The sequence below is a fragment of the Onychomys torridus genome, chromosome 12, assembly GCF_903995425.1.
Source record: "Onychomys torridus chromosome 12, mOncTor1.1, whole genome shotgun sequence".
Taxonomy (NCBI): domain Eukaryota; kingdom Metazoa; phylum Chordata; class Mammalia; order Rodentia; family Cricetidae; genus Onychomys; species Onychomys torridus.
The window spans coordinates 75,394,321-75,410,814 of NC_050454.1; the positions used below are offsets into that span (position 1 = coordinate 75,394,321).

A 16,494-nucleotide genomic window follows, 5' to 3' on the forward strand; every position below is an offset into this window, starting at 1 on the left:
GGCAGCCCCCAAAGAGTTAAAAGAAAATCCACCTACAGTCTTGGCTCCCTTTTATTGGTTGTCTTATGCAGTACCATACCTTATTATCTCTGGGACATGTAACCACAGGATGTGACAACCCAAAGCAGAGTGACTTGTCTGCAGGGCACATGTGATGGTAGTGTCAGTTGTCAACTTGACAGGATGTAAATCATCTGGGAAACAGGCCTTGGACAGATCTGTGGGGGACTACCTTGATTGCATTAACTGAGGTGGGAAGACCTGCCCATTCTGGGTAACAACACTTCCTGGCTGACATCCAGACTGCAGAACTGTATGGAACTATACAGACTCTATGGAACTGAGTACCAGCATTGACCCCTCTCTGCTGCCTGACTGCAGATGTGATGTGACAGCAGCTACAAGCTCCTGCTATCTTTTACTTCCCTGCTAGGATGGACTGTAGCCTTGACCTGTAGCCAGAATAAACCCTTTCTCTCTTAAGTTGCTTCTGTCAGAGTATTTTATCCCAGCAACAGGAAAAGAAATAAAGACAACACAGGTGCCTTGGTCACAAGGGACAAGCATAGATCAGCCCAGGTTAAGGCAGGCAATCAAACCATGAAGACAGGCATGCTGAGGGCTGTGGGAGTATACAGCAGGTGACAACTATATTTATCAGGTCCACCCATGGGGAGCCCCACTTGGCAAAGCTGTGGAGTCACTGGATGTAAATGACTGGCTGCTCCTGTCTGTAATTTCTCGCATGTGCTACTACATTTCTTCCCTAAGAACTGCTATGGGTGTTTTCCCACTGCTTGTGTGTTTATTTCATGAAAATATTCCATCTTGGGAACAAATATAGCTGTGGATGGTCAGGAAGATGATTTCTGCTAAAGCTGTATAATTCTGCTAAATAGAAATAATATTAGAATATTTTTCATAAGTGACACAGGAAAGTAACAGTATTCTCAGTCACAAAGATAGCTAATTTTAGACTTCAGAACAAATTCAAAACAGACTAACTGCCGCTGCAGAGTATACACAAAGACAAATTCCCAGGTGTTTATTGCTAAATCAAGGCCAGACATTAAGCAGCTTCAGTATACATAACCCACTGCAGTAACTCTCTGCATGTACTCCAGCCACTCAAGGTCTGGCCAACTGTTATTGTGAAATCCTGGATTTCAATTTCACTTTCTTTCTGGGAAAGAGCTATGTGCATGGCCAAGTGTTACTCAATGTGACCTTCCTAGCCTGAGAGAAACTGTGATTCCTTACATGTATCAGTTTGGCTCTGTCCCTGACTATTTATTAAAGCAATGCTTTGTAACCCTGAAAATAAAAGTCATAATTGTGCAGAGTTTGGCTGTGAGAGGGGGCTATATAGAGCCATGTAGAAAGCTGCTGTGTAGAGAGGTGTGCAGAGGGTGTGAGTGAGTGAGTGAGTGTGTGAGTGTGTGAGTGTGTGTGTGTGTGTGTGTGTGTGTGTGTGAGCACGCGCGCGCACCCACATGCTGAGTAAGGGATGTAGCTGAATGAGCAGAGAAAAGAGTGAGAGATAAAAGAAGAAGTGTGAGAGAATTGGAACTAAAGAGAACTGGAACCAAAGATTTAGAACTGCAGAACTGGAACTAAAGTATTAGGGATAAAGTGTGAGAGATAAAAGCAGCAGCAGCAGTGTGAGAGTGAGTAAAGAGTGAGTGAATGACGCAGCAGTGTGTGAAGGAATGTAACAGTAGAGAAGAAATGTGTGTAGAAGAAAGATATGGATCTATATAAAAAAGATGTAACTGTATATATGAGTGTGCAGGAAAGAGGTATATGAGATGTATGTATGTAAAGAAAGATATATAGCTGTATGTAAAGAGATGTAGCTGTGTGGAGCCAGATTTTTCAGAGAGGATTTTTTTAAGATGAAGTAAAAGCGAAAGTTACATCAGAAAGTGTGTGTTTCCTTATTTCCCCCTCAGATAGAAACTTTTTTCTTTTCTTTTTTGTTTTGTTTGTTTGTTTGTTTTCTTTTGTTTTTCGAGACAGGGTTTCTCTGTGTAGTTTTGGTGCCTGTCTTGGATCTTGCTCTGTAGCCCAGGCTGGCTTCGAATTCACAGAGATCCACCTGGCTCTGCCTCCCAAGTGCTGGGATTAAAGGCATGTGCCACCACCACCTGGCATAAATTTATTTCTAAAGACCCTCAGATTAAAAAGTTTCCTAAAGTCCCATTACTTTGAGGTCTTCTATTCACTATGCTGGAGCAGTTCTGGGAGCTGGCCTCCCAGGCTGTGTTACAGGCTGCATTACAGGGTGGCTATATTCAAAGGTAATGGAAAGGTAATCCTCACACTTCCTGATGATCACTACAACTTGCCCAAGAGAAATTGCAGCATGAATACCTAAAGTCAAATTCCTGCCCCGAAGTGTCAAACACTTTCAACTGGAGTGTAAGATGGATGGACCTGAGAGGCTTAAGTTTCATTGTTTCTCAGATGTTTGGCTAAGATCAACTGCAGAAAGATTTAGAAGGGAGAAAAGAAAGAAAAAGGAAGACTGTAAATGTGTGCTTGTTGTGTTCTGTACCAATGTGCAGGGCTTAAACTGCCAGTTTAGAGCACCACCCATTCAGCAGGCCTGCACCTGTTCTCTGCAGCCTTTACCAAGGTTGTTTTCTGTTCTTCCAAACTCCCTCATGCTCTCTGCAGCCCCTCTGCTGGTTTGATAAACTTTGTTTCCAGCATTAGTCAGAAATGGATGCTATGCTATTGTACCCCATGGCAATCCTGCACTCGTTTGTAAGACATTCTTGGAAATTATGGCTTCTGTGGGGATGACACGGGCTTCCAGACTGAAGGGAATTCCTTTGATATGGTGGTGCTGAGTCCTGTTTCAGCAGGCTTGCACTGCCCTGAGTCTGGGGAACCCTCACTGAAAAATAAGGACATAAGAAGTCGGAGAAGTGACTACTCAGATCACACAATGACATATATGTGGGCCCAGGGTGATTGCTCCTGAAACCAGTGTCCCTAGGTCTAGCTTTTCTGTGCTGTTAGCGAAAGGTCAGGCCTTGAATGTCAATGGGACCCACCCTTGAGAAGTGGCTGCCAGGTGCCTGGAGCAAAGCATGCCTCACAGTCTCAGGGAAGAGAATACAGACAGGGTGGACAGATCAAGGCACTGACATGGTCTTTGGCAGGATTCCAGAAGATTCTATCTCCAGAGAAGGATACCAGGATGTGGGGAGAACAGGACATTCCAATGAGGAAAGTATACTTGTTCCTGTGAGGAGTAACTCAAATAAATGATTTCTCCTCTCTCCCCACCCCCACCCCCCCTGTGTGTGTGTGTGTGTGTGTGTGAGAGAGAGAGAGAGACAGAGACAGAGAGACAGACAGAGAGACAGAGAGAGACAGAGAGAGACAGAGAGAGAAAGATCTCTGCCTTTGTCTCTCTTTTGTGGTGCTGGATACCAAGCTCACATCTCATAGACGCCAGGTCAACCCTCTACCACAGAACTGTACTCCCATTCACAAACTAATACATTTGCTGTGTGTTTAAAGCCTCACCACAGTTACCATTAGGGGCAAATGATTCCGGAAGAACCATGGGCACAGATGTACATATCAATCAGAATGGGACACAGTGTGGTGAGGAAAGCAGGCTCAGAAGACAGTGGGTAGAATCTGCTGGAAGCCGAGAGATGGACAGAGGGAGATTATTCATAGGGGTAAGCTTTTCAGTTCTCTGGCATGGCAGATGACCACAGTTCACAGTAAGTCATATGAATATACAGGAGCAGGAAGGCTCCATGTACCAAGTCAAGGAAACTCTTCTCTTGACTCATCATTACATGAGTATCTACATGCTAAAGTATCACACTGGCCTTCCTGAGGGTGTAACTGGCATAAGGCTATGATAACTTAAAAACATTCAGTGTTCAAGGAGACACCAGTGGCTTGATTTTCACAATGTGTTTTCAAGCTTTTGTGTGAGGTTACATGAAATCTGAGGCAAATCACATAAATTTTAAATAGGGAGCCGGTTCTGGGGAAAATTCTCTCCCTGGTCTTAATCTCCCCTTTAAAAACACCCCCAAGAAGACTGAAGCATGAATAAACACACAGAGGAATTTGAAAATTATTCTAAATTCTAGCTCTGCTGTCACATTTCTAAATTTATCCTGTTTATTTCTGTGGAGGGGCAGATATAAATAGGCAATGGGAGAATCTGTATTAAAATCTGCATGTAGGAAGACAATGGTCCTAGCAACCTGGAAACATGTGCTCTGATGTCCAAAAGCAGCCTCAGACAGATCGTGCATGAAAAGACAGCTCAAGAGACAGGACACAGTAAGGGACCCCTGCCTGGCTCCCTTATCCCAGTCAGGCCGAAGCCATCACAGCAAGGTGGCTTTGTACCATCAGAGGACAAGAGGAAGTGTCCTATCACCTAGAAACCAGGAACACAGAAAACTAGCCACAGGGAAGGTCAGGCCAGCAAGCAAGGAGAAAGGCAGTGGGCAACCTTCACCCTGCTGGGCATTCTCCACACAGTCAATTATACAGATTTTTTTTTTAAATGCAAGACAAAAAATAACTTACTGTGTAGGTAATTAATTCTGGTTGGCATAGTGATCTTCTTAAGTTAAAGGGAACGAGCACGGAATGCAGAGATGTTGAGAGGCAAAAAGAAAAGCACGCAAGAGCAGAGTCAGAATGAAAGTCAGAGTTTGGAATCACTGTATCACAGTGCATACACATGCTTACACACTTGCACACATATGCATTTACATGCACACATGAATGCAGACTCATGCACACACATGCTTACACTTGTATACCTAATCGCAAACTCATACACACATGCTCACACTTATATACATGCACACACGTACATATATCATATTTGTACATACATATGTGAACATGGACATTCATGCTCACACTTGTACACGCATGTACATGCATATGCATTTTTGAGCACATATATGTACACATGCAAGGTTGCCATCCAGGATATTTGGCAATGTTTCTTTACAGTTTTTCTCAAATCTCTCTACGGGATTTTGTGATGAACACAGATAGGGTAAAATTTACAACCTAGACCTCTGCGCACAGTTACAGTGGGCTTATTATCACACACAGCAGTACTTTTTTTTCAAGTGCTGGGAACAAACCCAGGAACTCATGCATGCTACACAAAGCACTCTACCACTGAGCTACATCCTTAGTCCTGCCCAATGCTTTTTGAACCTAAAATTGCATTTGGGGAATCAATGCTCTGTTTTGGCTGAATCTATAAATTCCCAGGCAGCAAGAGCCCAAGAGAATTGTAGTTACATGGGCTCCTTCCAAAGCTGCCAATACTCTCCTCATTAGACCAGAAGAAGCAGGTGGTTTGCAAGTCATATGCAAACCTTAGTTTAAAACCAAACCTGAGGGCTGGAGAGGTGGCTAAGAGGTTAAGAGCACTGGCTGCCCTTCTAGAGGACCCAGGTTCCTTCCCAGCACCCACATGATTGCCCACAATTTCATGGAATGGGACACCCTCTTCTGGCCTCTACAGGCACTAGACATGCAAGTGGTGCCCAGATATACATGCAGGCAAAACACCCATACACATAAATTAAAAACAAAAACAAAACAAAACAACTAAGTCCCACCAAGCCATTCCCTGTAGCTTCAGTTTTGAAAACAAAACAAAACAAAACAAAAAGGCATGAAATGAAAATGGTTTGACAACCAGCTTAGACCTACTTAGGAACGTCCAACATCTCAAGCTAAGTACAAAGCTTCTAGAAACTGCAGGATAAAAACTAAGTGTGTGTGTGGGGGGGGGGGGGGGGTAATTGCAGGTGTATTCACCTGTACTCACCGATTGGCTAGTCTGGCTAGGGAGAGCTCCAGGGATCCCTATGTCTCAGTCTCCCACTAGCACTGAGATTACAGGTGGATATGCTTTTGCATGGGTGCTAGGGATCTGAATTTGGTTCTTCCTGCTTTCACAGTAAACACTTTACCCATTGAGCATCTCCCTAGCCATATATATATATATTCAAAACAGGGTCTTACTATTTAGTTCTGGCTGGCCTGGAATTCACTATCTATACCAGGCTAGCCTTAAACTCAGGGATCCTCCTGCCTCTGCCTTCTAAGTGCTATCATGCCTGAGCCCTACAAAATAATTTTTAAGACGTTGCCAAATACTTTCGTTAAACTTTAGGTCAAGGCATTTCAAGGATCCAAGGGCAGGTTCAACCTCAGTTCCCAGAGAAGCCAAGAGTGAAACACATAGACCACTCAAACATGTTTGCACCTCCCCTAATGCCCAGCCTCTGGGGAAGCTCTCATACATAGAGGCTACTTCCAGCCCCCAGATGATGTGACAGCCACCCAGATTCCCAAGAGGCATTCATCTGTCTGGCCAGTGAGGGGAGGAGAAGGATGGCAGGTGCATAGCAAGGAGAGTACCCCAAGGGAGGCCAGAGCTAGCAGAAAAGGCTGGAAGAAAGGAGAGCAGCAGTGGGTGGATGCACAGGGATGGTAGGCTGGGCATCTCTGAGAAACCTGGTGGATGTGAAGGGAGGTTTGGGTTCTGTGGGGACAGACATGAGTATATGGACTATTGACTCAAAGAAGTGGAGCACAGGATATACCCTAGGCCCCTGTTCCTCTGTGCTCACTGACTTCCCCAGCAACCTCCTAGAGACTCCCTTGCTCCCAGGACAAAGACCAGGTCAGAGTGTGTACACAGGGTATCCAGTAGACAATCTATCTGATACCCTGGGCCACAGCTCACCAAGAGATGATACAGGGTTCAGCTGAAGGTCCCCAAGGCCAGGCTGTGGGAAACAGAGGCTAGGTGGTAGGAAATCTTCTCCAGGAACACCCTCTTTCTCTCTTTCTTCTTTTAATGTGCAATTCCTCCCCTATTGATCCCCACTCAGTACTGGCAAAGGGCACAAGTCACAGGCAAGCAGCTACCCATCAATGGCTAAGATGTGGGCAGAGGAAGGGTGGATCACTCAGGGCAGGTTATAACCTCGGCACCTGGGACTTTTGTTCTGCTGTGTGGTGGTGTCTGTGCCATATGCCCTAAAGAGTGTGGTACCTGTGACCTCTACCCCCTAGGGGTGAATAGTACCCCATCTCCCAGTTGTGACACAGCTCTCTGCAAACATTACCTATGTCCTCCATGAGGCAAAATTGCCCAGCAGGAGACCCCACCTATCCTTAGCAGAAATAGCTGGCCAGGATTCCTAACACCTGGGGTGGCTAAGCTTTTTTGCCCACTGCATTCCAAGGGGACTCTGAGAACTTTGCTGGAGGGAGCCCTAGATATAAGGCAGAGCTAGGAACTAAGTTGCACCACAGGTCCTGGTTTGACTCAGGTGCTTCCTTCAGCCCTCAGGATGTGGGTTATAGGGATGGTCCCCAGGTCTTGGAGGTGAGGCTCAGTGACTCTGAAGTTTCTAAGTCCTGGAGCTATCCCCAAAGGTGAGACAAAGGTCTGAGTCCAAGTGTCTGCCCCCAAGAAATGCCAGGCTCTGAAATAAGGGATCATTGCTCATGGGAAAAAACTGATTGTGCTAACAAATGACTTCATTACTGTGTGTATCAAGACAGAGAGTAGTTATTCTGGGGGGTTTCTTTCCTTGTAGATCCTGCTGATTCCAGATGGTAAGGCCTGGTTTGGTTCTAGCTGGAGAAGAGACTGAGAAGAGCAAATAAGGTGAGCTGCCAATCTCTGCTCACTTTGCTCTGCCCCTGGACACTCGCTCCTGGTGACACTCTGAAGCCCTGGATAGCTCTGCTTCCGGATGGAGAGAGCCAGGCAGGGAGGGTGCTGGGAGGCATGAAAACACAGCAGCCCCTAGATGAAGAGATGAAGCCCCAGCTGCTCACATGCAGGCTTCCTACCTGTGTTTCAGCTCTCAGTGGCTGAGCAGAATGGGAAGGAGGGAATGAAGCTGGGACAGCCTCATAGAGGACAAAAGGAAGGAAGGAAGGGAGGCCAGTACGGGAGCAATGACACAGAGAGAAGCCCAAGTGAGAAGCTGGGGGCTTGGGAACAGGTACCTTTATGCTTCTTGATGGCTCCAAGCTCTGAAGCACTCAGGGAGCTCTCTGACAGTTCATCCCCATCAGGTTCCTGTAAGGCTGGACTGCTCCACACTGCTCCTGGGGATTCCTTCTCCAGGTCCCAGGAGTCTAGATCATTTTCTCTAGGCTTGATGGCAGATAGGGCCTGGGCTGGCTCATCTTCTTCAGATGGGGTGGTGGTAGAGGCTGCAGCTGCCTCTGGAGGGCACAGAGTGGATGGGGCATCCCCCTGGTTGGTGCTGTCCATAGAAGCTGCATAGTCTAGCATGAGGGCAGCGTTGTGGTCCTGAGACAGTGAGGTCTGTCAGGGGAGATGTACAACAGAGGCTGAGGGCAAGTGAAAAGTCAGCCAAGGGATGTAATGAGCACATGGCAGGCAGGGAGGACTTGATACTCCCGGAATATCACCTTCCAGTATTGAGACTAGAAATATCAAGCAGTAGCAGGGACAGCCAGCTGCAAGAAGGCTCCTGTGCTACATGGTAAATGCTTATAAAATAGGTTTCTGTCTTAGCTGAGACTCAGAGGTGGTCCTGAGGGCACAGGCTGAAGGTGCTGGAGAAGAGTTAGCACACTTCCCCTACAGACCTATCAGTAAGGAAGCCCCAGAAGGTGAGTGGCAAGGTCTAGCACTTTCTTCAAAGTAGACAAAGTATAGAACAGTAAAGAGCATGAACTTGAGCAGACTTAGTCTTTTACACCTTTGTTACTAAGCACTTCTCTGTCTCAAAGTAGAGATTAACCAGAAAATGCTGTGTCCTTTTAAGGACTGTATTTGTTTATAAAATTACAGGCACTAAACCAATAGGTAAGTTGGAAAGCTGGGAGTGGTTGAACAGGGATGCCCGAAAGGGCAGCATCCACACTGTTCTTAATCTGGGTGGCAGTCACACAGTGGCTTTCCTACGTGACAGCTGACAGATGAACCAGCTTATAGTACATGATGACTACCAATACAACAATCTGCATGCCAATAAAATTAATAATCAAACTGGCCTACAGATATTAAATATGAAGATTAGTTGATGATCCTGAAGCAAAGCCAGCAAGTAGAGAGCAGATGATCATGGGTTATCCTCATCTTGTTTACTTATCTAACCTAGACTGAATAAAAGCTTTCATTATTTGGCCTTGTTGGCCCCAGAGATCTGCCCCTCACACCCTAGTGGCTGAAGAAGCCAGCCCAAGAAAGGATACCCCCTGCCTTGGTATTCAAGGCCACCCATGAGCTTTCTTTTGGAGTCCTAGGCCCAGGCTACCCACACATTGTGTATATCACCACTTACAGTGACTCACCATTGGCACCTGCCAGCAACGGAGAGGGTGATTTCCAGCATGCTCTCCTGCCTGCCCTCTCGATGACCCTACAAAATCCAACCCATCCTCCCTAGCCATGGCTACAGCTATCTAATCTGTCACTTATTGCAGTGATTCCTCCATCTACATATTTGGAAATGTCTAGAAAGAACCAGAGTTTCTTGCATGGCCCCTTGCACTGAGGATCTAGCCTGCTCTGCACTCCAGTGGCATGGCTGTAATCAGAAGCAGTTCACACCCACCATCTGCTCCCCAAAAGATATCACAGAGTAGAAGAGCAGGGGAACTGAACTGGAACATTCTGTAGAACAATCTTTGTTTCTATCAGTAATGGAAAGGAATACAGATATTTATTGTAAAATATTTCAATGTTTTAGAAATGAGTAATGTGGAAAAAGTGAACTTTGGAGGCAGCGAGGTGGAGCCTACACCACTGGGGGTTTCTTATATGTGCCTTTCTTTCTCTCTTAGTAATCATTCCAGAAATGACTTACCAAGCTCTCAAGCCTCACTAAGCAGACGCCTTCTACCTTCCTGTATCAACAGGACAAAGGGCTACTGTGGTCCCAAAAGTAATTAACTCTCTGGTGGGAAGGAACTGTATTAGAATCTGTAGAGTGGACCTTTTGGGTGGATGGGGGACTGGGGTGCTGTGCTGATAGACTGCCGCCTTCTGCTGCTGCCTTCACCTACCTTGGAGATCCCTGAAATGATGATAGTGCTTTTCTTCCGTGGGGACTTCAGCTTCAGCTTTGAGGATTCACTGAGCTGCCGAATGGCAACTTCAGCCACAGGATCTGAGCCGTTCAGCACCAGTAGTTCTGCCAGGAGGAAGATACACTGAGTTCAGTAGCAAAGTTAAACGGCTCCAAGGGAACTCCCAGAATAGGGGGCAGGAATGGTCTATAAGCAGTGGTTGGCAAACATTTTGGAGAAAGTGGGATAAAGAGGTAGCCAGGCGGTGGTAGTACACACCTTTAATTCCAGCACTCGGGAGGCAGAGGCAAGCAGATCTCTGTGAGTTAGAGGCCAGCCTGGGCTATCAAGTGAGTTCCAGGAAAGGCACAAAGCAACACAGAGAAACCCTGTCTAGAAAAACCAAAAAAAAAGAAAGAAAGAAAGAAAGAAAGAAAGAAAGAAAGAAAGAAAGAAAGAAAGAAAGAAAGAAAGAAAGAAAGAGGTTGAGGTTTACAACTAATCTCCCCATGGGGTAGAAGCAGCCAGGAGCCACATGTAAATGAACAGGCAAGGCCTGATTCCTGAAAAACTTCATTTTCAGAAACAAGGAAGGGTCACCATCATCTACAACTCTACTCCCTGTGGTTATGTGCTACTCACTGGTGTGTATGTATGAAATTCATGTGTTTTACTGTTTATAAGTTGATGTTTTTTGTCAAGAAGTTATGCAAAGTGGCAAAATCCAGCAGACAAAAACAAATAAACTGGGTGGATGAGATGCTGTAGTGAGTGAAGGCGCCATGCCTGATGCTCCAACTTGAGTTTGATCCCTGGGACCCAGTGGAGGAAGGAGAGAACAGATTCCTGCAGGTTGTCCTCTGACCTCCACATGCATGCAGTCTCACACACACACACACACACACACACACACACACACACACACACACACACACTACAAAAAGAAAGGAAAAGAAATAAGAAAAGGAAATCTTTAAACACTGGGAAAAATTTGACCTCACAAAGACATATAACTCTTTCTCCCTCCCAAAGCCCCAACACAGAACAGTAATCAGAGGCAGCTAATAAAAGTGACTGAGAGCTGGCCTGGCTGGCTCTTCCTGGGTCATAAATGACCAGTGCTGCTGACAGCCTGCACACTTGATGTCATTGCTCACTCCTTAGCTTCATGAGATGAGTTCTTGTTTTTTGTTTTCTTTATTTTTAAAAAATCTCCACTTGACAAGGAGAAAGATGCCAGGCCATCAGGCAGGTGGCTGAGTGGAGATGCTCAGTGGAGTTCCTCCCTCAGAGAACTTGTACTCATAGTTTACACTATTCTGCTAAGGCAAAATTAAACATGACAAAAAGGGATGGTGGTGCAGCTCAATGACTGAGCTTACATAGCATGCGCAGGTTTGATGTCCAGGGTCGCAGAAGCAAATGAAGGAACAAGAAAACAAAACCACTTTAGGAGTGGCCATGGCTGTAGGTCACAAGGGGCTGGTTTCCACAGCCAGTGACACACTTGGTCTTGCCTAGTGCCTGGCACATAGTTCCTAAAACCTTGACATTTTCTGTGATGGGGTGAAGGGAATATTTTTTTTTTTTTTGTTATTTAGGATAAGCTTCATTTGTGTGTGTGTGTGTGTGTGTGTGTGTGTGTGTGTGTGTGTGTGTGTTCATGTGTCCATGTCCATGTATGTGTATATACATGTGTGTGTGTGTGTGTGTGTGTGTGTGTGTGCATATGTATGTGTTCATTCAATTCTGCACATGTGTAGGGGCCAGAGGTTGACACTGAGTCTCTTCTTAACAGATCTCCATCTTGTTTTTTGAGACAGAGTCTCCCATTGAATTTGGAGTTCACTAACTGGCTCAGACTGGCTGCCAACAAGCCCCATAGATCCCTTTGTCCCCACCTTCCCAGAGCTAGGCTTATATGCTTGCTCAGCCACTGCCAGATTTTTAAGTGGATGCTGGAGATCAAACTCAGGTCCCCACACTGACTTATAGATAAGAACATGTCTCTTTATGATGATGATTACACGAAAACAAACCTAAAATTGGAGAATTGATACTAATATGGCTTGAATGTGAAATGCCCCCCACAGGTCAGTGTTTAGAGAGCCTGCTTCCCAGATTACAGTGCCACTCTGGAGGCTGTAATACCTTTAGGGGTGGAACCTGGCTGCCCTTGAAGGTTATAGCCCAGGCGTTGGTTCCAGAACTGCCTCTCTGCTTCCTGGTCAGCCATCATGTGAGTAGGCTCTATTACACACTCTGGTTACCATGAATTTACTCTTGAAACAGTGAGCCAAAACAGACTTTTCCTCCCTACATTGCTTCTGACCCATCTCTTGGTCACAGTGATATAAAATATACAAATAAGTAATCCATAAAATTGGGGAGAAGTGGGATATGAAACGTGGATATGTGGTTCTTGGGCCTTTGGAAACAGTTTGTGGGAAGAACGTGGGAGCATTTGGAGATGTGGACTAGAATAACTCTTCAAGATGCTCTAGAAGCCCTCAAATGACACAGGCTATTGCCATTGTTCTCGTTGCCCTAGAAGGTAAGACCTACTGCTGAAGACACTGCACACTTGTTTAGAACACAGAGAAATCTGAAACTGACCTGAAAACTTCCTCCCTGCTGGAAGATGCTATGCAGGCTGCTGAGAGAGAAAAAGAATCAATAGGCTTACCCAGCAGTAGACTCTGTATTCTATGATACTGACCCAACAGGCACAATATCTACTAGCACAATAGTGGTGTGGCTGCTATGAAGTAACCAACTGCTTTTGATTGGATTTGAGGTCTGTTGCATGGGAAGGAAGGAGCCCTCTATTGTTTTGTTAAATGTACATGATTCCAAATATTTATTTATATCTACAGATTAAGTGTTAATCTCAACTTTTTTCAGTGAAGCTCACCCCCTTTTGGCAGTGGTAAATACAGAGACTCATAACTAATAAAAATGCTGAAAATAAGTGACCTCCCCAAGGCTCAGGGAACATTCTGAAAGAAGGGGAGGAAAGAGCTAAAGGCTAGGGAAGAGTGCTATAAAATGCTGTCCTCTGGATATGAATCAGCCAGCACACTCATGAAGTCTCAGCAGCAGTGACTACTTGCACAAGATCAAGCCAGTCAACATTCATCATGGATGAGTGGTTCATCTTAGCTGAAGGGATATTGCAGTTAATGGCTGCTAGGGGAGGGTAAGTCATTTTTCTTCAGGAGTTCTAGTCACTGGTAGGTTACCCATGCTCTGGCGGATGTCCTCCATATATGAAGGGACTCAGCAGGTTATTTTAAAAAAAGAGTAAGATATGTGGGTGGGAGGCGTTTGTGTTAGAGGAGACCTAAGAAGAGGGACAGTGGGGAGCTGTGGGTGGATATGATTAAGATACAATGTATCTTGTATTTAACTATGAAATTATCAAAAATAAAATTTTTTTTTAAAAAAAGGAAGAAAAGTTCTAGAATACTGTAAGTTCATTCTTGTGGGTATGTGGAAGATCTGAGTGCTGAGAGAAAAACAGTGAGACTGAGCTGCTGCTGTTGGGATGGGAACAAGGACTCCACTGGGAACAGGACTAGAAGCCATTTGTGTTACATTCTGGCACAGAATTCACCTATATTTTAACTATGTTCTGGAAATTATAAAGAGGCTAAATTCCAAACTAGTTCAAGGCAACACAGCATTTAGGCTATGGCATGGTTGCTGCTGGCTGTTTTAGCCAAGCTTACAGTGGGGCCTGAAAATAAAAATTAGAGCAGAAGGATATGAAAAATGAACTATTTGGCCAGTAAAGAAGAACATCTTGAGCTGCGAAAGCAAGTGTGACAGGTAGCCATAGTTATTTGAGATAAGCACCATTAGGAAGAAGTCACATAGTTTGCACTGGGATGTAGGAAGGATGCTTTCAGTGCATTTCAGGATTTGGTGAGACCCAAGACATCACAAGCTCCAGCATATAAAACTGCACAGTCATTTGAAAGAATTTCCCTTTAAAAGACATAACTGCAGAGGCACTCTGCTTGAATGGGGCTGTTTAGAGAAGTGTTGTCATAGGTTCACCCACCTAGGCACTCAGAAGCTACTGTGGTCATAATACAAGGAGTTCTAGCTACATAGCAAGCAATCAGTGAAACTTAGTGTTGTCCACATGATGCTAGGTTTTCAGACATACAGTATACATAAGTTATGAGATCATGAAAGGTTGTACACCTAGGTTAAGGTAAGTTTGGGAGGCCAAGTAATTCAGGGTTGGGTTTCCTGTGAGGAGGATGAAGCCTAAATTGCAGTAGAGACCCCTGGACTATGGGACATCTCCCAAGGAAAGCTGTAGGTAATGAGTAGAGCTAGCCCCAGAGAAAGGACACATGGGCTGTAAATGGCAAGGCTGTGGGAGTAGAACTCTCTGTCGTTGGTACTCAGATCATTCCACCACAGCATTACATGCCAGACACAGAGCTACAACATTCAGTGCCCTGCTGAGGTCCAGTCTCCCTCCAGTCGAATCTCTCCTTCCATCCTCCCATTTCTCCCTTCTGGAATGGGCACATTTACTTTGTACCTTTGCAATCTCTAAATACATGACTTTCCTGTTGATTTTATAGGCGTTCACAGCTAAAGGACTGCCCTGAGTCTCAAAAACAAAACTCTAAACTTAGATTTGAATAACGTTGGCACTATTGAGCTTATGGAGACTCTTGAAGTTGGAATAAATACATTTTGCTTTATAAGATGATTAAGAGCCTTTGGAACCAGGGTGCAATACTATTATGGTTTAGATATCAAATGTCTCATAGGGTCATGTTCTGAACGCTTGTTTCCCAGCTGTGGCACTATTTTGGGAAGCTATGGAACCTTTAGGAGGTGGGATCTCGCTGGCAGACATCTGACACCGGGGCAGGCCTTTGAAGGGTATAGCCTGGCCACTGGTTTTAGAATCTCTTTACGTCCTGGGCTAATGTGATATTGACTACACTACATGTTTACAATGCCATGCCCCCGCCCATGATGGACTGAAACTGAAGCCAAAATGAACTTTCCCACCATGAAGCTGTTTCTGTCAGCTGCTTCATTGCAGCTATACAAAAATAACTAGGAGAAACACCCAGAGATCTCAAAAAACTGCTCCTAAGTGCAGAGCATACGGAATGCACCAAGCACAGCATCAGCCCATGCTGTCCCCAGTGTTGCTCATCCAATGGAGTGATATTTATTACCCATGTGCCAGATGATAGGAAAGATAGCTTTCAGAAAGTTACAAAGTGGGGGCCCCACCACCTGCTTGTTTTGTTAAAGTGCTCCACAGACCTAGTAGGGACCCAGCTCTGTCTTCTGTCTTCCTTCACCTGACATTCCCAGCTCCTTTTTCATTTTCTATTTGCCACTAAAACAAAGACTCCCCAAAGACAAAAAAAAAAAAAAAAAAAAAAAAATGAACCTTTACTCTTAAAGTTCAGAAGTGCAGAGATGGAGAAGAGATCGTGTCTTACCTGTGTCTGAAGAGGAGAATGTCTTGCTGACGGGGGCGCTGTGGCAAGAAATGGCCTGGACAGAAATGTCCTTCTCAATGACCTTCACCTTGATGGGTGTCCTCATAGGGGACTCTGCAAGAACAAAAGATTCTAGAAAGGAGAGGAGGCCCCTGCTGTACCATGAGGCCTGCAGTTGTTACTGACCAGGATTGGGCTTTAAGACCTCTCAGTTCCTTCACTGGGTTGGCAAGAGTGGGGCTGGGAGTTTAAAATTCAGAGCAATTTTAATGAAACCGGACTTCTCATGTGAATTTTGGGTCCATGACATGTGCCAAGGGAGCTACTTTGGGAAGATGGTTTCTTTACACAAACAGAAACAATATACCAATAAAATAGCAATGTGTTTTTCATTCTCCTACCACCAGGGGCCAGCTACATTGCAATAGAAAGGTTTGTGCTTCCCCTGTTAAAACAAATCAAAACAAACTTTTTTTTTTGAGACATGGCATCATATATCCTAGGCTGGACTTGAATTGCATATTAGGCAAGAATGACTTTGAACTCCTGATCCTTCTACTTCCACTTCCCCAGTGCTGGGATTACAAATGTGTGCCACTGTGCCTACGTGATACAATTAATGCTGGGGATCCAATCCAGGGCTTCATCCATGCTAGGCCAATGCTGCCCAACTGAGCCACATCCTCAGCCCATGTCCCTTTATCAGTGATGTTTAATGTACATTCAACTAACTAGACTTTTAACCATCACAAGTGTGATGGAGTACTGAGTCCCATGTTGCTAGTCTTAGAACCAGACTGCAACTTCAATGTAACTTCCAGGCAGAACTTCACCTCTGCCCCTCAACTATTTCTCTCCTCCTCTTCCTCTTTTTGTTTTGTTTTGAGACAGGGTTTATGCAGCCCTGGCAATCCTG

General features: G+C 45.0%; 1 protein-coding gene across 3 annotated transcripts in view; it reads right to left on the reverse strand.

The window, feature by feature from the left end:
• C2cd2 (C2 calcium dependent domain containing 2) overlaps positions 1 to 16,494 on the reverse strand; it is a 73,862-nt gene that overhangs the window by 9,352 nt on the left and 48,016 nt on the right. The window contains exons 11-14 of one of the 3 annotated variants that reach the window (XM_036203799.1): positions 15,579 to 15,692; positions 10,087 to 10,214; positions 8,053 to 8,377; positions 4,576 to 4,609 (exon numbers count right to left, since the gene is read on the reverse strand). In XM_036203799.1, the coding sequence (XP_036059692.1) occupies positions 4,587 to 4,609; positions 8,053 to 8,377; positions 10,087 to 10,214; positions 15,579 to 15,692 (590 nt within the window). In that variant the 3' untranslated portion in view covers positions 4,576 to 4,586. Of the gene's footprint in view, positions 1 to 4,575; positions 4,613 to 8,052; positions 8,378 to 10,086; positions 10,215 to 15,578; positions 15,693 to 16,494 lie in introns of all 3 variants that reach the window. The other 2 variants (XM_036203797.1, XM_036203796.1) reach the window with 2 other exon arrangements.